The sequence below is a fragment of the Meleagris gallopavo genome, chromosome 2, assembly GCF_905368555.1.
Source record: "Meleagris gallopavo chromosome 2, MGAL_WU_HG_1.1, whole genome shotgun sequence".
NCBI classification, from domain to species: Eukaryota; Metazoa; Chordata; class Aves; order Galliformes; family Phasianidae; genus Meleagris; species Meleagris gallopavo.
The window spans coordinates 33,798,517-33,823,088 of NC_139405.1; the positions used below are offsets into that span (position 1 = coordinate 33,798,517).

The 24,572-nt window shown below is 37.2% G+C and overlaps 1 protein-coding gene across 1 annotated transcript in view; it reads right to left on the reverse strand.

Moving 5' to 3' along the window:
• Positions 1-24,572, reverse strand: part of KIF26B (kinesin family member 26B) — a 279,410-nt gene that overhangs the window by 152,037 nt on the left and 102,801 nt on the right. Inside the window, exon 4 of the mRNA XM_085219592.1 lies at positions 18,066-18,232. Coding sequence (XP_085075718.1) covers positions 18,066-18,232 — 167 coding nt within the window. The remainder of the gene's footprint in view (positions 1-18,065; positions 18,233-24,572) is intronic.

The window sequence follows — 24,572 nt, forward strand, 5'->3', positions numbered from 1 at the left end:
AAAGTTCTGCACTGTAAATAGCTTTAAACTATTTAAGCTGCTTGACAGAACCACAGAAAAATATACTTCTATCTCTGAACCTTTGAATGAGGTTAGCATTACAGTTGGCTAGAAGAGAGATTTGCTATCACAGTGGAGAAAAAACACACAAGCAAAAGCTTCCCCCCCATCACCCTGAGTGATGCATCACTGAGATGCTTGAGTTTGTTGAAAGCAAAGGGCACACTTAGCTGTCATTCCTCCCTCAGAATTTTTCATAAAGGCAATCACATCAAGCAAAAAATCACAGCAAGCCTATCAATTTGCACTTTTACTCATTGCAGTTTTGTATCTCAAGAAAACGAGTCAGTCTACAATGTTTAGTTTCTAACCATTACAAACCCAGTTTGTTCTTGGCAGGCAATCATAGTAGATTGGTGCAAAAAAATTCTGTGCAGGAGAACTTTGTTAGCAAAGCTTTAAATTAAAAAAAATAACAATAATATTTTAGTCAGAACTGACCCTTTTATGCCAGACCAAGATGGTTAGGACTGGACCGAAAGGTGAAAGAAAGGGATTATTTCCCTGAATTTTTATTCCTTTTGTGTTTGCCAGTGCAATTGAAATGCTTAATAAACATTAAAACATGATGATGATGGAAGTTAGTTAGAAATAAATTACAAGTTTTTAAATCTAACCTATAATAAAGACATAGAAAAGAAGAAGTTGTGCCCTGAAGCACAAAAGAGCTCCATAGCTCTTTTAAGCTCAATTTCACTCAAGTTTCAATCCTCAGGTAAAACACTCCTTGAGACTCTTCTCAAAGCGATGAAGCTTGAATACCCATGTCCTGCTCAGACGAATATCTTTCCACAGACTTAAATAGTACCTTCATAGTATTACTTACTGTAAGTAATAAGTGGCAATAACCAACCGTTTAGATTTTCTACTTTTCAGCAACTAGTATGACCTTCACGTCAACAGAACATTTTATAGAAAATACAAAAGAAAAAAAAATCAGATACCAATCACAGTGCAACATGACAAAAGGTGGAAGAGACCCAAAATTTAGTAACAGGGAATTTGCTTGACTAATAAACATTTAGGAAAACACTTTTGCAAACTAAATATTTCATTAACTGTAACATAAATACTTATTCTTTGAAAAACACACATGCTGCTTCCCAAGTTTCACATTGTTCCTTGAAGTACACTGCTTCTGAGCTTGTCTCTTTCATCCCCATTCCTGACTCGGTTACAATTTCCTTGCTGCTTCTTTTTTCAAAGATACACCTGCCACCCTCTTCTAAGAGCTTTTCCATTTTGAAATTCGTTGGTTTATACAACAAGAAAAGAGCTACATCATCATCATGCTTCCATTCTTACATAACAGGCCACAGAACTCCACTTCAAATTTTTAGAAATCATCTTTAAAAAGAGTTACTATTCTTTGAACTGCAATAGTTAAAACTGTCTTATAGTATAGACATTACTTCAACTCTCAGCTTTTCTTCCTTCATCTCTTAGCCATTGCCTCCTTTTACACACCCAGTAGACTTAAGAGTCCTCAACTTCCAAATTTCACATCAATGCAATTATATTTAATCAACTCCACTTGATATTTCTTTCTGATGAGATTACAAGTCATTTTGACAAGAGCTATTTTCTGTAAGTTCATGTTGATTGGCATTAATTATCTTTCATTCTTTTAATTCTTTACTAATTAATCTTTATTAATTTGAATATGGTGCTCTGTTTTGCAGGGTACATATCTGGATTGGCGTGAGCAACAGGGTGCTTTCAAAATGCTGAAGGAGGTTGAAAAAGCAGCAGAGAATTAATCACATCACAGCAGCTAGGTAGCTGTTCAAAACCAAATATAACATATCCTTAAGTTCACACTTGAGTCCTAAAAAAGCAACTCAAATGCACAGTGCAGAGCAGATAATTTCTTGCAGAAAAAGCTACTGGATGGTCAGAGTTGAGGGAAGACACAGAAGAAAACTGGGAATCCTCACACACAAAGAACAGGTGAATGTCTATTACCAGAACAAAGGGGATAAATATCTGCCTGACTGCAGAATACCTAATGTGCACTGATATCCCCAAAATCTTTGAGACAACAGCCTAAGCTGCTATTCCCCTGGTCATAACCCTGCAGCAACAAACTCCATCATTCCACTGTGCACACACAATTTATACTAAGAAATCTGCTGTATATACATGGTCACCGTTACCTTATAATCAGGCTTCGCTATTACTCTGGTCACCAAATGACCTGAGATGCTCCTCATGCTCCTTCACCATCTTTGTTGCACTCCTTTGGCCACTCTCTCATAGTTTTATGAACTTATACTGTGGCATCCAAACCTGCACCCAGTGATCAAGGTGAGGCGGCACAGCACAGAGAGGAGTAGGACAATCCCTCCGCCCACTTGGTGGCAAGTTCAACTCCCCATGAGCCAGAAACCCTGGTCCCTTTTTGTACGGCAGCTATTTAGCCTCTTGTCCCCCACTCTGAACATATATCCAAGGTTGCCCCATCTCAGGAACAGAATCAACACAACCAAAAGGAAGATGTAGTCAAACCAGGGAAAGAAGAGTTGTCTGATGGAAGATGAAGAAGAGGAATATTTTAACTTTATTCCACCCACAATATTGCTTTTTATTGTCTGCTATGGTTTTGGCTGGGATACAGTCAGTTTCCTTCATAAAGGCTTGTATCATACTGTGTTTTGAATATTCAGTGAAAATAGCGGTGCTAATCCACTGATATTTTTATTCATTGCAGAGCACTACTTACACAGTGTGAAAGAAACTTTTTCTACATCTCATGCTACCCTGCCAGACAAGAGGCTGGGAGAGCAGTAAAAGTTTGGAGGGGAAACACCAATAGAGCTGATCTGGGCTGACTGAAGGGATATATTCCATATCATATGGCATCATGCCCAGCAATAAAAGTTGAGGTAAAGCTAAAGGAAGGGGGATGTTCATAAGTGATGGCATTTGTCTTTCCAAGAAACCGTTATACGAGATGAATCCTGCTTTCCTTCCTGTAAGTGTCTGAATATGTCTTCCAATGGAAAGTAGTGAATGAATTTCTTGTTTTACTTTGGGTAAAGCAAAAGCAGCACACACAATTATTGTCTTTACCTCAACCCATGAGTTTTCACACTTTTACCTTTCTGATTCTCTCTCCCATCCCACCTCAGGAGAGAGAGCAAACAGCTCTGTGGTACTTAACTTCCAGGGTTGAACAACAACAGTGTTCTAACATTCATGAACAAAGAGCAGCATGAAATCAAATGCAATATGAGAAAGAGCTAAGAGAACGCAATAAGAGTGCTTGGAATATGTAGTAAGAAAATTTAGCAGAGATGACTGGGAACCACAAAACGCTAAAGGATCTCAGCAGGCCATAGGAGGTCTCCAAAGGTGAGAAACTCTTTCAGAGGATAAAGATATATATAATGGGAGTATCATTCAAATCTGAAATGATCAAATCACTAGACAATTGTACTGCATTCCAATGAAATGCTGTGGGCAACATCATTACAAACACTGTGAATTTCAAGCCAGTGAACTTAAAGTGGTTCAGAAGCACCAAGGGAAAAAGAAATCATTTTCATATTAAAGCACATGGGAAGGAGTTGGATATCAAAGAGCACTTGACCACTTCAGATTTATATTCCTGTGCTTGCCAGGTCAGAAAGTGTTGGGTAAATCTAGGTAGATCCTGCTTGTCAAGACAGATCAACTGACCAAGCTAGACAATCTCCTGTTTTGATAGTCATATAAAGGAGAAAATAAGTTTATAGAAAAATATGTATTTGCATGCTCCAGTATCTTCTTTGTGTCTCCAATATGTGGGCGTGGAGGAAATTTGCTGTTTGGAAACAGACACAAAGAAACTTTCAACTTGAAATTTGTAGTTAGCACTTGCTGCTCTTTTTCTGTGACTCGTGTGAAAAATGAATAGTACCTGGGATGAATTTCTCCACCGTCACGTTTTGCTAATAGCTGAAGCAATGAGAAAATGAGGGCTGTAGTAGTTAATTCCTAATGCAATCACGGAAACAAATGCCAATACTATACACACCTCTGATGACTCTCCACAGTGGGAGTCAAAATAAGTATGAAATCATACAGGTTGTAGTGCAAAAATAAAGATTACTAAGCAAACTAAATAGTCCAATGAAAATTACAGTGCGTGCATGTCCTGTTGTTAGTCTTTCATATGCTACAGACATAGGATTGACACCAGCACTGAGAAACTGATAGATGCTTACGCTAGCAATTTTGCAGACAACACAGCAATTCCTCCCTCTGCTGTATTAACTGACTCAGTCAAATTACTTTGCGGGTCATCGAGGGAGAAATTCAGAGAGAGAAATGTTTTGCAGCCTATTCTGTCATTTTCCAGTTTCTTGTCAGCCTCATGCCAGAAGCAGCTCAGTGTTCTTCCCATCTCATCCTAACCCTACGCCTTAGCCAAACGTTAGCTCCTCGGCACCAGAGCCGTGGCCTGCATGAACACGCTGTCAGAGAATAAACCTTTTCACAGCTTGCACCGTTGCGCTGTACCCCTTTTCCAGCCTCACACCCACTGCTAGTCCAGGCTTCGCCCCTGCTCCTCCTAGTCCTGGTTCCAAGTCTGCCAAGTCCACAAAGGCTCTCACAGATCTCTCTGATCTCCTGGGCCTGACTCCAAACCTACCCAGGCTCAGGACCCCATTTAAGCCCCTGGGACTCTATGCTAGCAAGGTCACACCAAGGCCAGCTTCCCACAGTCCCCCACCCCTGCAGCACCCTGACAAGACCCCAGCACTGCCTGAGCCTTTTACCCCCTCCAATCTGCAACAAGAGCACCAGCAAGCATGTATAAGCTTTCCATGGAGCAATCCTTTTGTGGACTACACAGCTATCTGATATCCAAATCAGCCCAATCTGTGGTGATGGCTTTTTCCATGAATGTCAATGTTTAATGATTCTTGAGGATATGAAACAGAGGCTAGGGCTGTCAATGCTGTTTGATTCTCAGCCAAAGACTCTGCAAATATGAACAAACTGCCATGGGTGTTCCACACTAATATTCACTACGAGAACAGCAGAGAAAATATTAGCTGTAGAAATGACTACATCTGAAATCTTGCATCTTTTCTAAATCTCAGAAAAAAACTGATTGAGTTGCACCACAGACAGGTTTCCCATATAAGAAGTTTATATCTCTAGAACATTATCTCACTGAAGGTATATTTCCATCACCTTCTCTCCAATGCAAATTATTTCTTTGTCCACAGAGACAAACATCTAGGACAACAGTGGGCTGGAGCATGTAAAGTACAAGGATATGTTGAGACATCTGGGTTTACTCAGTCCTGAACAGGTAAATAGGAAATCTTAGAGCTGTCTACAGCTGATGAGAGGATTTAAAGAAAATCAGGCCAGATGCATTCCTGATGATACATCGGGACAAAAGAAGAGGCAAAAGACAAGTTGCAATGTGGGAAATGCCAATCCTACATAAAGATCTTGTTTTCACCATGAATGTATGGCCAACCAACAGAATAGGGACCCTGGGAATTTGTCCAAACTTCATCCAGACATATTCAAAGCTCCATGAGACACAACCATAAGCAATCTGATGCAACTGGGCCTGCTTTGAACAGGGAGTAGGACTCGAAAACCTGGAGGGGTTCCTTCCAACCTGAATTATTTCGTAATTTTATAAACAACAGTTTTTAAGAGGCATACAAAAGACTACTGTAGCATAGTTGAGTATAAGGCTTTAAACATTTGTATGTTTGACAAATGCAAAGCCAGCAAGGGATAAAACCAGATTCTGCTGTAAATTAAGGAGGAATTTTGTTCCTAGGAACATCTGGAATATGCGTGTGCAATTGCCATACTACTAAACAAAGAGTTGGCACGAAGAAAAAGAAAAGGATCTGTTTCCATTTAAGATACTGTCCTTTGGAGTGAGCATATTCTATAATGTGTTTGGAGTTTTACTGTAGTTATTTGTTAGGAATTAAAATTAATGTTCAAAATACAGGAATAGTGTTTTATGACAGAACCAGAGATAGATCTGAATCAGAGCACAACTATAAAGCCTGTCTCGTGGAAGGAACGAAAAAGTTGTAATCATCACAGGTACAATTTTCAGAGGTTACCTATAATTTCAGGAGTCTGGATTTTAGTGATAGCCACTGTTACTTAAGCTCATACGTACTCTATTTTTAAAACTGGGACCTAGGTTTTCAAATCATTCTCACCTCAGTATCCTTGTAAACTTGATCTCTTCAGCAATTTTAAACATTTTACTCTAGGAACTTACGGTTCTTGTATTCATAATGTACTTATTTGTAAAGCAAATTAAAGCTGAAACTTTTAGTCTGGACATATTCTTCAGATTTAAACTTCAGCCTCAGTCCATAAAAAGCCTTAATTACAGGGATTTCCTAGCAGCTCAGACAATGATAAAGTCATAAACTCACGTGAGGAACCTAATTTTACATACAGGATATAGGAAGAGTCAAGAACTTTGCTCAAGAACACTCTGGCTTCGCACACCAGAAACACAAGCTGATCCATAGCTAACACTGAAGAAAGACATTTCTGAACTAACACCTCTTTCCTTAACCACTTTTTTGTAGAACAGAACTAGGGACTTGTGTGAAATATAGAGTCACAGCCCCAGCTTTCTTCTTGGGACTGAGTTACAATTCACAGACAGTGGCTGGCACTTCTTTCTTTTAGAGGTGGCAGCTGAAGGAGGCAAACAACAGCTCCAGCTTGCCTGATCATGCTCTCTGAGCCTAGTGAAGGGACTCTCCCTCCTTGTCAGCAGCCCTGTAGATCCTGCCACTCCTTTCTACATTACTGGAACAACGGTAAGGCATTCCTTTGGGTAGCAAGAGCTTTTTTTAAAAAAATAAACAAACAAACAAATTTCAGGTTCAAAGGAGACTAGAATCCTGTTCTGCAGTTCCCTGGACAAATGCACAATACTCTAGGTTACTATACAAAATAAAGAATGTTCACACAGCACAATGGTGGTCCTCTGGGGATTACAAGGTATTTTCCATCATCTCTTCTGTATATTTGTGCATAAGCAGGTGCCCTAGAATGAATGCAGTGTTTCATTCAAGCACAGAGGTGTTTTTAAATGCAATTTATATTTGACTTTTACTGAGGTTGAGTTCATCTCCACCCATAAGAGAAGCACAACATCTACATGGCCTCTCCATTACCTGTAGCATATTAGTAATTAAGCAACAACACAGTGAACGCACTGAATATGGACAAAAAAAGCAGTGCTGTATCCATATTCATATTCATGGCATCCTGAAGATTTAGCTTTATGTGACACCAGATGTCAATAACATGTAACAAACTCTTACCATGAGGTAACATAATTTCACGTAAGATAACAATATGATTACTACTTATACATAAATTCTGTTTATAGAAAAGGTTAGGCATTAGAATGAAAAACGTGATAAATCAGAAACAACAATGAAGACAAATTCATCATTCAACAGTAACTAAATCCAGTGTCATTATTAAAAGGGCCCTTATATTTCAGGCTCAAATCTGTTAACAATTAGTTTATCCATTCCATTGTTTGAACCCTCCGTGAAGGATATAGCCTCAGTAAAAAGCCACCAAGTCCTCTTGCTATGCCTTGCTTACCTTCTCCAGCTGATTAATCTTACTGACTCAGGTGTTGCTAGCTTATCAGTCCCCTCCTTACAGATGAACAAAGGAAGTCTTATGCAAGGTCTGTTCTTATTGCTTATGTCACTGATTTAGATTTCACCTCTTTCCTGCAAACAACGACATCTTTCTAGCTTGCAGACAATTATATTACATATCGAGCACTTGTCTGTGTTGCAGAGCTTCTCTGCAGCAGACAGCATGTCAGTGCCTGTGGATTCTCTGAATTCCCAGAGATGGGAAACAGATGCTGCTATAACTATACACAAAAAAAGTCTCTCACTATAAAAAAAAAAAAAAAAAAAAAAAAAAAAGCCCTTGAAGAACTTTATTCAGATTTTATGATCCATCAAGTAAAACAGCTGGATTTGTGTTGCTTTTTTTTTTTTTTTTTAAACATTGGTTTCATCCCAGTAATTTTCAAGTACATACATTTACCCCAAAGTCTTTGACTTCAGATACAGTATGTTTTTTATTTCAGCTTTGGCTGCTAACTTCTCATCTTTTTTGATGTGAAAATATTAAGATGTTCTTTTCTCACTCACATGATTTAGATTAATATGCTTGTGTCAGTGATAAACACCCATTATCTTTGCTGACTGGTATCTTTAATCCAAATGCAAAGAAAGAAATAAAGAATTAATAACTTTTTAGAGTTTTTTTCGTTTTGTTCTTGAGGTTTTTTGTTTTAAGATACACACTGACACACTTTCTGAAACAGACAAGAAACTGGCAGGATGAGGAAAACAATGCATTACTAAGCCAGATGTTTGCCCAGGGAAGATAGGAAAGAAAACAGATTCCCACATCTTCTTGCATATAAGGCAAAAATGAAAAATTCTACACACTAAATATAGCTAAAAACATAAAAAGCCCTCTGAAGTTCAATTACAAAAAAAGAAAAAAATCTGACATAACCTATTCGCCAATCACTCCTAGCTAAATTAAAAAAAATGAATATTTCTTCATGGCAATTTTATCTTTCGTTTCATTACAACATTTTTGGCTGATAGAGGAACAGAAATAGTACTCTTCAGTGCTGTAACTTGAACACTAATGAATACGTCTTCCCAGATCGTTAAATGAGGTTATTATGATTCTTTAATGTAACTTCCTGCATAGAAAAAGCAATGGATCTTCCCAACATTGAATCTCTTAAAAACCACAAACTGTGGTTAACAACAGACTTTTTTTTTCTTGTTCAAATATCTTTTTTAATTGAAAAAACACACACTAAAAGCAAATGCACTGCTACTCTTGTTCGTTTCAACGGGTCATTGCCCTTTCTTAACTATGCACATCTCATTACAACACTGAGTTTGTCTAGATTCAACTTCCTGCTATTACAACTTGACAAGCTTTTGTCTGCTGGACTCAAGTCCTTTAGTATCATATTTCTGTTCCATACTGGGGTTTCCTGTGCACTGCCAACATCTCTCCCTAAACCTGTTTGATAAACTAAATAAGTCAAGCTGCTGGAAGGCATGTTCTCCAAATTTCAAACAATTTCAGTGTCTCTTCTAAAGCCTCTTCATTTTTTCAGCATCTTTCTTGAGCTGCACACATCAGAATTAGAGAGAACATCCTAGCAGTGCTAGAATATCTATTCCAAAAGCAGAGTTAAAGTAACGTCCCAATCTCTTTTCATATCTTCTTATTCTTGCAGATATTGAACAGATACACTAGCCTTCTTGGCCACAGTGGCCCTTTGTGCACTCATAATAAAACTAATTAACCACAATGTACAGATCCTTTCCAGTAAGTGCTTCTCAGTACACAGACCCCTAATCTGTAAGCATGGTCTATATTCTTTATTCCTGAATTTATGGTATTACATTTGACAGTGGTATATAACACTTGCCCGGATAACAATCTTCCCAACACCACAATTTGAGCACCACCTGAAAGGTGTAATATTTTTCCAGTTAATGTCCTGTGACATCCTCTATCTCTGGAAAATTCCAACATGAGTAATTTAACATAGTACTCAGTATAATCTAGTTTTGTCTATTAAATGCATTCCAAATTTTGTTTGTTTACTCTAATTAAGAGTCCACAGAGTATTAATCCAAATAGCTCAGCGAAATCCACATGCATTGTACCAGTTGTGCTTTATTAACGAGCACTGTAGTAACCTCAAGAGAAACATTTCATAACAGTATGACCAACATGTACTTTCTGTAATCCTAAACTCATTTACATTTATTTATTCATTTATTTTTGTTATCGTATCCCATTACAGGTATTCTCACCTACTTGCATTCTCTATTATGCAGTATCATGCGGAGATACCCAAGATGACTCAAAATAAGCAAAATTAAAATCTTAAGTCCAAAGCTAATTAACTGTCCTAAACCAAAGGTCATTGTGCTCTTAGGAACCTCCTGACTGTGCTATCCTACACATAGGTGGACATAAGCAAGATCACATCGATGAATTAAAGTAGTTCTGTCATAATAAAAGGTCAATGTTGCCACAGAAAGGAAAAAGCATGGTAATAGAGAAGAACTGGAAATGAAACAGCTCTTGAAATGAAAAAGCTTAGATTTATAGTTTCCACTTCAGTAATAAAAAAAAAGCAGAAGTAGGCAACTTTGAAATTTTGTACAGTGTTGATATGCTCTCTCCTGGACAGATTAGCAACTCAGCTTGCTTACAGGTAGCCTGAACAAAAGACATAATGCTGTCCAATTTCAATGTACTTTTTCCTTTCTGAAAGGAAGATGAAATAAATGAAATGATGTTTGATTTTACCCTGTATTTGCATACAGAGATATTCTGACAAGAAATTGAAGTAATTTCTACTATTTTGTCTCTCTTTGTCTAAATTTCTAGTTTTCACTTAATTGTCATTCTTTATTAAATTTAAACAGACTATTGATATAACTAGCACAATAGAGTAACTTGGTCTCTTTCTCTCATAACTGCTGAGATAGTAAAACAAACAATTGTCTTACTAGTTACCAGTACCAGTCTTTAGTCTGGTTACTCAAATGAGGATGATTAATACACAATCTAAGTGAATTTCTTTGTCTAAACCCTAAATGGATATTTATATCCATGGAAGAAATTTAACCAGAAAAACAGAGATTTTAAAGAAACTGAATATTTATTCATCTCCAGAAAATAGGCAACTGAATAGAAGAGGCAGACCTCATCAACATTTCAAATTGAATCTTTGAGCAGCTGAGTGAAGAATTCTGCAGACAGGGTATATCATAGCTGGAGTTTCAAGGCTACTCAGACAGAACTGTAACAGTACTTCTTGAAACAGGAAATCAGTAAGTAGAATAAAAAGTTTGCTGTTCTGAACTTCCAGGTGTTTAGGAAAAAGTCTTGTTACTATGGATTTATGATCTCTTTGAGAGAAGGTTAGTCTCGTGTGTTAAAAACAGAGAGAAAATAACTGGCACTGCCCATAATTTTCTTCTATAGACAGTGCAACTACATCCATTCATCTTTCTCTCTCTGCAAACCAAGACAGAGACACCATAAATCAGATCTCCTACATCAAGGTTTAAGGGAAGCAAGAAATATGCAAAACAGTAAATCAAAATGAAGCTGCATCTACTATAGTTGGCAGTTACAGCAACACTAGAAGTCAGAAAATTAATGCTGTCCATTTTTTTTTCCAATGCCCTAAAAGCAAAAGCCAAGATTAAGCACCAGGTGCCTTTGGTAACAGGTGCTGCAGGATTACTGCATTTGCTACAAGCAATTATTCTCAATGTTCATGTCAGGTGAAGCAAAAGGCAGTGCTGAGGAGTTGTCAGAGAAGGAGATAGCCTCATTTTCTTTTAAGTTTTCCTAAAATCAAGAGGGAGCGGATGTTCACATTGTAAATAGCCTAGTACTCAAAAGCTCTTTGAAATTAGAAGGCCAAACCATCCTTAGTCATCCTCCCCCTTTGAAATTTATTGAAATCAGCAGGAAATCACACTGGTTACCATTAAATTAAAGGAATTGCCATTATTCCAATATAAGGTATGGAGAGCAGAGTTAATTTAACCTTCATACACTTTAGTACTGAATGTTCAAAATCACTTGTGAGAATTAAGAATGCAAGTCTATGAAAATAGCCTCCTTCCTTAACAACCCACAAAGATAATCAGTGCCTCAGTGACATATCATAGCATCCAAAATTCTCCTCTCTAATACAAAGCATTTATCAGTTCACATCACTTAAGACTTGGCTTGAAACAAGAACATGGCCCCACGCTGTGATTTGCAGATCTGAAGCTTCTTATCGTAACAGCAGTAATCAGTGAAGCACTAACAGAGAAAGCCACCGTAACAGAAACATTAGTCCAAAGCCCTGCTAACTACCAAGGAGAGAAAGTATTGGTTGTCTTCTGCTTTGACAAGGGCTATAAAACACTTAAAACAAAATTGAGGAAAAATTTTTGTACATATTCTAACGCTGTAACATGATGGAAAGCATTGCACTGACAGCGTAGTAGCGAAGTCCTATGCTGCAACAAGTGAGGATATGCTTAAATGTGGCAGACAAGAGCAGAGAAATAAAAGAAAGAATCTGCTTACCCTTGAAAGGCCTCATGTAGGCAGGGATCTCCAGCAAAATGCCCTTGCCTCCACTGCAATGAGGTCTGGGAAGGGGTGGATCCTGGCTCCACTCCTTCTGGTCACTCAAGCACACTGCATGCACCTGAGCTGCCCTGGGTTGGCCCTGCCTTCCTACCAGGTGCTCAATCACTGGTTCAAGCCGTGACTTAGCATTTTCACAATATATATATATATATATATATATATATATATATATATATAGCTACTACGCTGTCAGTGCAATGCTTTCCATCATGTTACAGCATTAGAATATGTACAAAAATTTTTCCTCAATTTTGTTTTAAGTGTTTTATAATATATGTATATATAATAAATATATTGTATTTATCTCCCCAAGTTGTTTTTTTGTTTTAATTTTAAAATGAACAAAATTGATCATATAAAAGTTTGCAGAACCAGACATTCATTAAATGAAATGGGATTGCATCACAGAGAAGTAGTCTCAAAAGAAAAAGATGGGAATTGGGAGCTTTATTTAGTACATTATTGAGATTTCTAAAAGCTGTGAAAGACATGTCATACAAGAAACTCCAAATCTTGATGGATACTTCAATAATATTATTCAGTAAATAACATTATTCAGTAATGACTTCATTGCATCACCATCAATATAATACATTCTAGATCTGGAGCAAATATGGATGAGAAAACACTCATCTCATGCAGAAGCAGGTGCAGCACATTTTAGTACAGGCATAACATCAAAGTAAGATACCTTTCACGGATCAGAATTCCAATTTCTCTGTTCAACAGTGAATACATTTACCTGTACAGTTACCTTTTACTTTAGATTAGGTACAAGTTCTAAATAATTATTAATAAAACACAGTCTAGAAAATTATACTTGATAAGTTACAGTAAGCCTCCCTGTAAATCTGAAGTGTCTTCTTTTGATACTAGAATACAAGGAGGAATTATGTCCTTTTATCAGTTATGTGCTTTGAGGCCAAAGAGAGAAAACTCCACAAGTATACGGTTCTGATAATCTACTTTAGCTTATTTCTTTTCATGGTTCCATGGGTTGTTCCCAAAATCCTGTTTAAAAACCATTAGTTGAATTTTAAGCTCTGAATAACATCTATTAACCTGCCACCAATAAAAAGTGCATCTAATTGGCATGAAGTTTCAAACCATTTCTGTTTACAGCAAATGCCAAATTAAACATATCACAAACAGATTTCCAACCCAAGGCTAAATTGAATATAGATTCTTAAATTTTTGTTTCAGTAAGATAAAGCAACCATGCAAAACTGGACATTATTCAAATATCTTTGCTTTCCCTCGTCCAGATGTGACAATAAACTCTTTTTTTCAACATGTGAGATCACTGATTCAACTACCAGTCTACTCTAGCAGGCAGCACAGTCTTTTCTGCTGGGGCATTTTTGTTTACATCAAATCAGAGAAAAAGAGGCAGTGTATTCTTTAGGCCCCAGCTACTAGCTTTCTTTGGCTTTGGAGGAGTCAAGTTTCCCTTCTGCTTGGCAGTTACTTAATACACATGAAATAACACCAATAAAAGGAAGAAACAGCATGTGTTAGGGTTCTTACACCAATGCGGAACACAGAAAACTAGTGCTTACAAACACAGGTGTCCTACATTACTGATGAATACTGAGCAAGTACAAAAAACCAGCTCCCAAAATGGTACGCTCTAACTTAGGTGCCTATTTAAAATATTCTTTCATGGTCTTACAGGTTGACTGAGATCGCTGACACTGAAATTTTCCTGACTAGTCAGGCCCAATACAGTCTTGAAAGGCAGAAATATTTGTAAAAATGATTTACTGATGTTTTAAAAATTGTTGCCAGAATTCCTGCTGACAGTTCATGGACCTTTAATCTTAACAACCTACTCTTTACTCATTTATTATCAAGTATGTTATGAGGATAAGAGAAAAGAATAGAAATTCTGATCAGATTTATTAAAACCATGACAAATACATAGTCCTTAAAAATATCTGAGAACGTGACCATAATTTAATCATTTACCCTATTTGTTGAGTTAATAAAGAGTCTAAACAGCAAGAAACCAAAATAAGTTTTCACATAAGTCTCAGAAAATAGTATTCTCTTAGGGAGACTGAGGGCAGCACTATCTGACCTCTAAAACTTCTCAAGCAGAGTTTAAGCCAGTGAATTACTGCCTAGCTTGCTGCTGTCCTCCACCACTCTTTGGGGTTATCTGCAGTCACACTATTTGAAAACATTCAAAATCTCATCAGAACTTTCTACAGAAAAGATACAGAAAAGTAGCATAGCCACTGCCTCTGTTTCTTACATACTTTTGCTGCATATATACAAGCCCATACTGTCATTTCTGTGAACTTTCACTAGACTCCGAAAAATTCAAGCCTGGACTTCAAATGGTAGAATTTGTTTAAACCACTTCCTAACCTTTAATAAAAAGTGTAAACCCTGATGTTCCTCAATTCCGAGCCTTCAGGCTTCAAAGGCTTTTTTTTCCCCCATAGGAAGAAAGATTGTGCAGACTTCAACAGAAGCACTGTAATATAGCATCTATAAGAAATATATAGTAAAAATCAAAAGCTGTGTGACAAGCTGATAACTTATCACATGTGTGAAAGATCCAGTATGCATGAGTTTCAATGTTCTGGGTATGTTTGGAGTGCTAGGTCAAAGAACGTAATAAATCAATTAATTAAAAAAGCATTTGCATGAATGGAAAGGAAATTCATGGAGCAATTAGCAGCATTTTGAACACGACATTAACAATATCCCTTTCTAGTACAGCACTGCCTCACCTCCCCCACCTGCCAAACTAACAGTGATGGGGACTGAGTGTGGAAAGGGTCACCAGCATTCTTCCAGGAATGGAGGGTCATCTCAATGTAGATTATCTCATGCTGAGCAGCTACATGTCAGTTATATACGAAGCTAAAGATTTATATTCTTATTCCTTCTCAAAATAAGACGTAACTCAAAATCCCAGATACTTCTGTACTGGTTTTGAAAAATGTATACATGCCTTAGGGCATCTACAAGAGTAGCATCATGTACACGACTTCTAGGTCCTGCTTTGTGTTACCATGGTTTGAGAGACTCCACAGGTTAGATCAACAGAAAAGTTTAATTCAGAAAGGCAACTTTATTTATGGAATAGCCAAGTCAAAGCTGAAGTCCATTGTCCCAGAATTTTTCCCCACGTAGAAACTAGCAGAGATAAGAGCAAGGTTTAGTACAAAACTCCTTGTCCTGCTAGATCTCCACAGAGACCTGCAATAGAATGTCCTTCTCTCAGACCAGTAACATTAACAATAGAACACACTTCCTCCTTAGCCGGTGGTGACACACTCTTACACTTTGCTCAGAACAAGGCCTTCAGAAATTTTTCCATAGGTCATTGCCAGCTGTAGACTAGTCAGTGTGTAGCACTACTGGACCAGCAGTACCCAAGAACAGAAAAACAGTAAGCTCTTAATTCTTAGTCTACTTCACTCCTGATGTTTCTCAAGTAATTACGACCAAAAGTTCTCATGAATGCCTTGGCATTTCCTTTATACTATAACATTTTAGTTAATTGGGTTTTTTTCCCAAGATGATGGATGACTTATATCTGAGGCTCATTTGAAGTTTGCTTTGCTGTTAAGGAACAGAATGAAATGCTGTGTGATATGATTCAAATTCCAAAAGAATATTTTCCATTTTTCTACTTCCAGCCTCAACTACAAATTAGTAAATTTTTGTATGTAGTCAATTCTTACTTATTGACCATAACATCACATACAATATACATACAAACAGGCATAGCTGGAGGAAGTCACTATTCCATGTGGCACATCCAAAAAAGCTTAGGATTCATAATCTGGAATGACTTTTTTTTATTATAACACAGCACCATTGTAATGAGTTTCCTAATCATTGCCCTCTACTTCATATTTTATGACACATATAACATGCAGATTTTTATCCTTTCTACTAGAACTTGACCAAAATGCAAGACACTTGAGATACAAAAGAAAAATTAACAGGAGGGGCCACATTTTGAAAGCAAGTTGTGGACCTTCTTGTTAAAATGTTATGCAGTAAAGATTTTCTACTTGAACTATCAGCAGATGAAATAATATGAAGTCCAGAGCTAAACAGACTTATATAAATGACACTAATCAAATATAATAATCCAAACTAAACTAGTCCCTTCCATCTTGCTAAGTACAGCTAAAAAAAATAAACAGCCTAAATGTGGGATCTCACTTCTGAGCCAACGATACCCAAGAATTCACATCATCAGCTAGAAACTAAGAGTATTATTTAAAATGCTGGGATTCTCACAATGGATTTTGAGTAAATTTAGTTTCCTGCATTCCAGCTGTGTATATTTAGAGAAAATGAATTCTATCAGCATAAACAATGCAGCAATGAAGAGCAAATGAGTTAAGCAATCTTCATAATCAATTCGTGCTAATATTTGCACTAATCCCAAACTGCGTTCAAGTTAGATATTACCATGTGAGTTAGACATTACATTCAACACTTTTAATTTAAACTGCCTGAAGTTGAATAGAAAATGATAGCAAATCATGACCACTGTCCTCATTCATATTTGCTACTGCAGCATTCACACCTGTTAAGAAAAACATCGGAGCTGTCCCAAACAACATTCACTAGTTCCCCTAAAAATTCTTCTCTTAACCCTCTTACATGATACATTTATCATGCTACACTGGTTGAACGTGTACAGTCCTCACATGAGAAAAAAACAGAAGAGGAATACCTTCATTCCAGACTTACAATCTTCAAAATTCAGCAACTTTGTAATTTTTCCATTTGCCTTGATAATGAAATAGAATTGTGTGGAATTACTAATAGTTAGCCCTGTAGAGGGAAAGAAGCTAATTTGAATACGCCTGGGGCAGTTACTCATAAATTCACTCAGTGTTTTGAAATTCAGATATGTTATTTGAAAATAGTTTATTTTCTTGTTATTTCATTATTTCCACTACTCATCCCAAGTCAATCTTCTAATTATTGAAGAGTATTAGAAGACAAAGATTATTTCAACTTCGTCAGTTACACCAGGATTCAAGTGGGCTGAAAAGATTGGTATTTAGAAGGCATATTTCTGCACAGAAAAAAATATTTCCATTATTAAAAGTGAATATTTCATTTATTACCTGTTATGCCTATTTAACAAATCATTTTACCAACAAATTAATAGAGATAACCATAATATTCCTCAATTGGAAACACTGGCTCAGTACTCAACAGAAAGGGTTTTCTGAGGCTAAGTTTAAACCATCAGGTCAATTCAAAAGCATGGGAGAAACAGAATCTGAAATAAAAACATTAAATGATCCATCTGTAGGTATAAGTCTTGATAATTTGCTTAGATGGAAGTAAAATTCACTACAGAAATCAGAAGGTTGTCTACCAAAGAGAACTATCCCCCTCCAGACAGCAATATAATTTGTTGCCTGTCTCAAAAACTAACTCTGTTGCACCCTTCTCTTTCAGAGAATCCCCACAAAAAATCACACTAAATCTGGTATTGTTCTGCAAATGCAATCACATTTTAAGCTAAATCAAGAGTCTAAGTGTTATTTTAAAGAAAAGGGTAGAAGCATCATCCCCACCTTAGAGACAAATGCACTCAAGTGCATTAAACATTTTCATGGTAATTCAGCAAGATTGTGATAGAGTTGTTTCTTTAGATACACCTCTTGACACGTGCTGTAGTTAGTCAATCCCATGTCTTCACTACATAACTTCCTTTGAAATAAATTATATTTCCAGAGAAGTAAAATCTAAGAGGTCTTTCTTACCTGGCAAAAAAAGATGCTGCCACCGAGGTGCCTGTGGATACATCAGCAGCGACATACGTGCTCTGGGAAGCAGGGAAGCTGTACAAGGAGGGTTTATCTGCATTGTAGCGGTTCAATGCTGCTTCAGTCAGGCCCTCTCGACTAGTCTCTGTCATAAGCTGAGATATCTGAAGACAGAAAAAAAAGCAGTGAGTGTAATCAGCTAAAGCTCACTAGCTGACCCCCTCCTCATCCAGAAGTGTTTCTGGGTTGCAGATGGAGTGAGAGAGGAATTTCATTCACTAAATCTTTGCAGCTCTGTGAACAAGTTTATTGCATCTGTCATGCTAATCTACATTACTCTGTCTCAGACCTAACCTTCTTTGCATTAAAATTAATGGGATAAATTAATCCCATCATTACAAATGTCAATAATGTCAATGAATTTCCATCCATACAGAAAGAGTAAACCATAATCTTTTTGGGGTTTCACATTAAGGTAACCAAAAGAGCCTTGAAATGTGTAAGATATTTATATTTTGCTTCAGGAAATAGAAAATACAAATTTATTTGCCTTTGTAAAATAACACAGTGCTAGCACATATCTATTTTTGTTGACTTTTCTTCAGGAAAGCCAACACAGCACAGGAAGGAGTCCCTTGGGAACCTAGATTATTTATCATTACCATTCATTTTCATTGGCTTACCTAAAAGGTTTTAAACACCCCATGATTTCATACTTCTGATGGTCAGTCAGCATTTTGTCTCTGTTACAAAAACTCACCTCAGCCTTTCTCTGTCTGGGAAAAACAGATAATGCTAGCAATACTCCAAGGCATAGCTTCCTTCCTCCTGCAAAGAGTTTGCTAGAACCAGTCTCCTGCATTCTATTTCATTTCTTGTGCCTATCTTTATCACCACAATAACAAGAAGATATCTCTGTGAGGTACATCAAGAAAATTATTTGAGATCACCCTGTAGTTAACTCATTTTCCAGTTAAGCTTGCTTTAGTTTAGCTGTTATCCATTTTACTACAGCTGGAAGATAGTCTAAAAGTTCATCCACATTTTACATATTTGAGGTCAATCAACTGTGATGTCTCATGGACTAATACACTAGCTACTGTATTTTATGAGGAACCAGCAAAATTGATAAAAGTGCCCTAATCACGTTTCTTTCCCACCGCTCCTTTCTGATTCACAGGTTCACTATAATGATTGAGCAGTGCTCTCAGAAGCTACCAATGAGATAGTGGACTTAAAATCATCTCACACTACTGGCAAAACTCAGAATTTTTAGACTACCTGCCAGTACCTCCACTTATTTCCAGCGCACAGGTAACCAGACTCTTCAATGCTATACTAACCTATATAAGTCCACTTGAGGCATCCAATACACTTGAATTCACTAAACAATGAATTGCCAAAGCTTGCATAATTCTTGTTAATTCAGTTATTTGTATTTGCAGGGAATTAACTAGGGATGGTCATAGTTGGACTCGATGATCTTTAAGGTCTTTTCCAACCAGAGCAATTCTATGATTATATGGACCATGGCAGAGGCATTGGAATTAGAAAATGTTTAAAGGTCCCTTCCAACCCAAATCCTTCTATCTTTTTGTGATCGTTATTCAATTCAGACAGTGCTGAATGTTAACAGGAAGTGACACCTACTCCAAAGGAACCTGATAGCAATTAAGCTAACGAGGTGTCTTATCTCAATGACAGTCTCAATTGCAATCATAACTTCCCCATTTATTGCCAAATATAAATTTCCACAGCCACTGCAGCATATTTCTATTGCTGTCAGCAGATTCCCTGAAAGTGCAAGGTGGCAAAGCTTGAAAGAGGTACTTCAGCCAACTGCATAACGGGAAAGGACTTGAGATATCCAAAACATACACACCATGCCATGGTCATAAAAGGAATAACTAAATAGCTTTAGAGAATTTTAGGTGATCCAAACTCATATCCATATATGCTATTACCAAGAACACCACAGAACAAACATCAGAAATAAAGAGCCACTAACTGAGTGTGAACATTTCCTGAAAAGTACTATAGTCAAGTTTCTTCAAAAGCTGATTAGATGTATTAACACAGTCCAAAATCAAACACTCTCTTACCTAGGAGACATGAGATTATTTTAGAAAAATACATACGTAGACCATTCTTCCTCACCTATGCACTCAAACAGGAATAGATATTAGCCAGGAAAACATACACTTATGCTTTTTAATAAATGGGGTTGAGTATCTTAAAAAAGACTGTACTTAGACCATACTTTCTTATATTGAAAAATGCAAAAGAACTGAATAAGAAACAGGAAATAATCCAATATCTTTACAGATTCTGCATTTGTGGAGTACCATACAACCTGTAGGACAGAAAATGTATGAATAATACTCATTTTAGAAATAACATATATTTCTCGGCATGCGTGGGGATGTTTCTATGATTTGTCAGTAGTACTACTATTTTTATCACATCATACAATAGTCTAAATACAAGGATGGTAAAGTTGCTCAAACGGCAGGCTGTGAAACATCTGTATGGTACTGACCACAAGAGTCTATTGGAAAGGCAGAAATTCCTTGGAGCTGTCCCTCTTTTTTCATTCACACAACTTGCTTTGGTGCAGAAAGCTATTGATATTGACAGTGATGCATCAACCATGAAAAACAGCACTCAAGTGTAAACAGCTATGGATAGAGAGCCCTCCCAGAACTGCACTAGATGGACACTCATAATGGGGCAAATTGGTCTTAAGTATTTCTCGGGTCCTGAGGGTCTGGCACCATTGTGTGGTTTTCTTACCCACAATAACACACTTTCACTTTCTGGGCAAAACTCTACTTCTCAGCGCGAGCTTTCACAGAATCAAACTCCCAAACGTATACACTAAAAGATACCAAAATGGGACCACATTTTATTTTGCTTAAAACAAGGCGTAGATAAATTAAGACAAAAGAATTTGCGTAAGCCACAGTCCAGGATCTCCTAAACTAGGAATGGTTTCCAGTTTCCTTTGCCTGCCAAAGCTGAATTTTCAACAGTCTCCAGAAGCAATAAAAGTTGAAATACTTCCCTCAATTTCAAAAATTTTACTGTTTCTCATCTAGGAAGTGTGCAGCACTATTCCCTGCTATACAAGTCAAAACACCCGAAAGTACCTAGTGATACTCCTAATACCCAGCCTCAAATGGAACAACTGGTTATGCTTGAATAAGCTTCTCAAGTTACTATGTTGCTATCTTATAGGAAGGCAAGAGCAGAACAAACTATGACATCTAATTAAGGAATTGTCCCTTTGGAAACCCAGCCACAGGAGATGAAGCACTAAGTGTGATGCCAAACCTTGACCAGGATGGGAGTCTTTTTGGTGTCCAGTGCTCATTACAGCACTGCTTATACTGCAGAAGTTTCAACCTCTGGGTCAATACACAGACTAAGCACTTCACCTGAAACCTGGACACACACAATATCTGTAAAATCCTCATATTTTCCAAGAGTTCATTATATACACAAGACAGTGGACAGAAATAAGTCCAGATAATTCATACCCAAGTATCCAGAGACTACCAACTAATTCCACTACATTTCTTTCTTTTGCTTCATAGGCCAGGGAGTATGGAAATAATTTAAACTGTTGTACCAAACTGAAAAGTGGGCTTGTGAAGCATCTTTCCATCTCACTCCTTTTGTCCTCCAGCTGTAGTATCAAAAAATCCCTTTCTGCTCTGACACTTTGCTGAAGTTCATGCATATACAGATGTGACTAAAATAGTAAAATTTTAAAAATCTTAGAAAATTTCTTTTTCTCTATCCTAGTTCAAAAGACATAGTTGAAAATCATGTTTTGATTGTTAATAAACACAATTCTTCAGGAATTGTTTATTTGATTTTTGAGGGGGAGGGCGTGGTGGAGAGTAAATAACGTATGCCTGGTGAGGACACTTCCCAAATCTGACCCTTCAGCATCGGTGTCTCACTCACTAGATACCGTTTCTGGATTTAAGGGGGAAAAGAAAAACAGATTCCTCAACTCTCTTTCTCTTGCCTTTTGATTGCCCACATACCACGTACATGAGGTTTAAGATAAATTAATAGGATATATTTTAAGAAATTCCTTTATTGAATTATTGGCAGCACATCAGTGAACAGATAAGCAACAAAAGGACAAAGCACGGAACAACGCAACCTTTCATGCCTCAATAAAAACCTTTCAAGTGCACGTGGAATAAGACAGATGTCCCTCCTCAGGCCCTATTTTTTCTCCTGTCTCATAAAAGTGAGGTAGCCATTAACCTCTACTTTCTCTGTTTCTGACAGCATACAGAAAGAGTTGGAGATAAGTCACAATTTAAATTCTCAATTTCATAAGAAATAGAGTTAAATGACGGGTTAGCCAGGCTAGAGTCTCTTCCTATTCCAATTAAGGAGAGATTCTGTGAATAAAACTTGCCATCTGCAGTATGAGGTTAATTATATTTACATAAGGGCATTTTACAGCCAAGCTCATTAATGTTTCTAAAGCTCCTTACTGAAGACTCCAACTGGAAGTGCCATTAAAATTGAACATTTATGAAAGAAGTGAAACATTCTTTGTTTTGGAGAATGTGACATATCCACGAACATTCCTAAAATCTAGTACACTTCAGTGATTGCTGAATGAACTAAATGTACAAAAATGTATGAAACATATCCATATCTGAAGCCAAATTCAAGATAAAAATCTGAGGGGTGTTTCACAGTGACATCGGAGACTGTGTAGAAGATCCTGTTCTCAGAAGAGAAGCCCATTAGCAAGAAGAAACTGACAATAGCTTTCATAAAAAAGCAGGCTCATGAACGACTTCTTTGGCAACCCGCTCTTGATTCAGAGCAGCACTCTGAATTTTTCACATGATAAATCTTGGAGAAATAACTTCCAGATTTATTTAAAAGCAAATGTCTAAATGTCAAGAAACAGGTTCTCGTGAAAGACTCCCCTTTATAAGATGGGAGGGAAACTATAAAAAAAAAACCATCTCCAAAAGCTTCAACACTCCAAAACCATCATAAATTCTTCTATGTGTGCTTAGAACACAAATTTACTAGCTTAATTGTAAGCCTTCCATTATGCACAACCAGGTATTCTGGCTCTTCTGTTCAGCTTTTACCTCCTGCCCAAGTCCATTTGGCTCATCAGAATTTTGAGTCATAACATGATACAGTTTTTATTCTTGTTTGGCCCAAATACTCTATATGATGGTCTGTGGGAGTGACAAAGCAGGCAATAGGAGAGGCATCTCACAGTACCTCATTCTCCTGTCCAAGAAAAATTAAGTTAATACAGAAAGACATCTCTCAACAAGAGAATATATCAAATAACAGTGTGTTATGTGACTCCTTTATCTGAGCCCTTTTTGAAATACTGACATCATCCCTTCTACCAAACACGTAAGTTTGCAAACAAGCATGCAGTAAGTTCTGCATGATAATTTTCAGCTGCACTTTTTTGTTCTTTATTATAGTATTCAAGGAACAAGATAACAGCTAGGATCAACTGTGCTCAGATTACAGAGAAAAGTGGATAATTTGACATTTTATATATTTAATTTCCCTAACTCTAGTGTGTTACTGGGACCAGTTATCATGTGAAAATAGCTGACTTTAGCATCAGTCAGCTTTACAGATCACCATTAAACAGATATCCAAATACTTTGAGGTAAATCCAATAGTTTACTGAAACTGAAGTGGAGCTTTGGGAGTGGGGAAATAGAGAATCTTTTACTGCCTACACAATTCACGAATTAATTTTTACACATCTGTCACAAGGCAAAAAGGATCACAACAACCCGAAAACAGCAGTGATTTGCAAAGTCAGTAGTCTTTAACATACCATGGAGTAGGAGGGACATCCTCTGTATCTACCACAAACCACTCACTACAACAGATAACATTCAGGACAAAATCCACCTATAAAAGAAATCATTTTTGAACAGCAACAAATTCCTGTAGCTAAGGGCACTGATGCAGCCTTATAGCATCTTGGCATTTTATTATGACCTTTTTCTCACATGGCAGAATACTAAGCTGCTACATTGGGAGATCACTAACTGCTGATACAGAGACTGAGAGAACAAGAGCAAGATAGCAATTCTTGATAGTTCTTTCTTGTCAAAAGAATAAGAAAAAGGCTGAAAAAAGACATGCACAATATCCGCTACATTCATGATCTTAGTTGCAGTATGTGATGTAGACATACCAAATGCTGCTTATCAAAGGCACTGTGAAAACTGAAACTGAGAGGGTCCTCAGGCATGCTTTGCTCCTGCTTTATTAATACTTTCACACGAGATCTGAAATATTTTTGAATACGTCAATACTTTGTATTGAAAGACAAAACAGTGCACACTTAGAATAAAGTTTTAGGAATCACTGGGATAGCAAGAATGCTAAACATGGCACTGGTGAGGCCCAACCTCAAGTACTGTGTTCTGTTTTGGGCACCTCAGTACAGAAAAAACATTGAGGTGTGGAGCA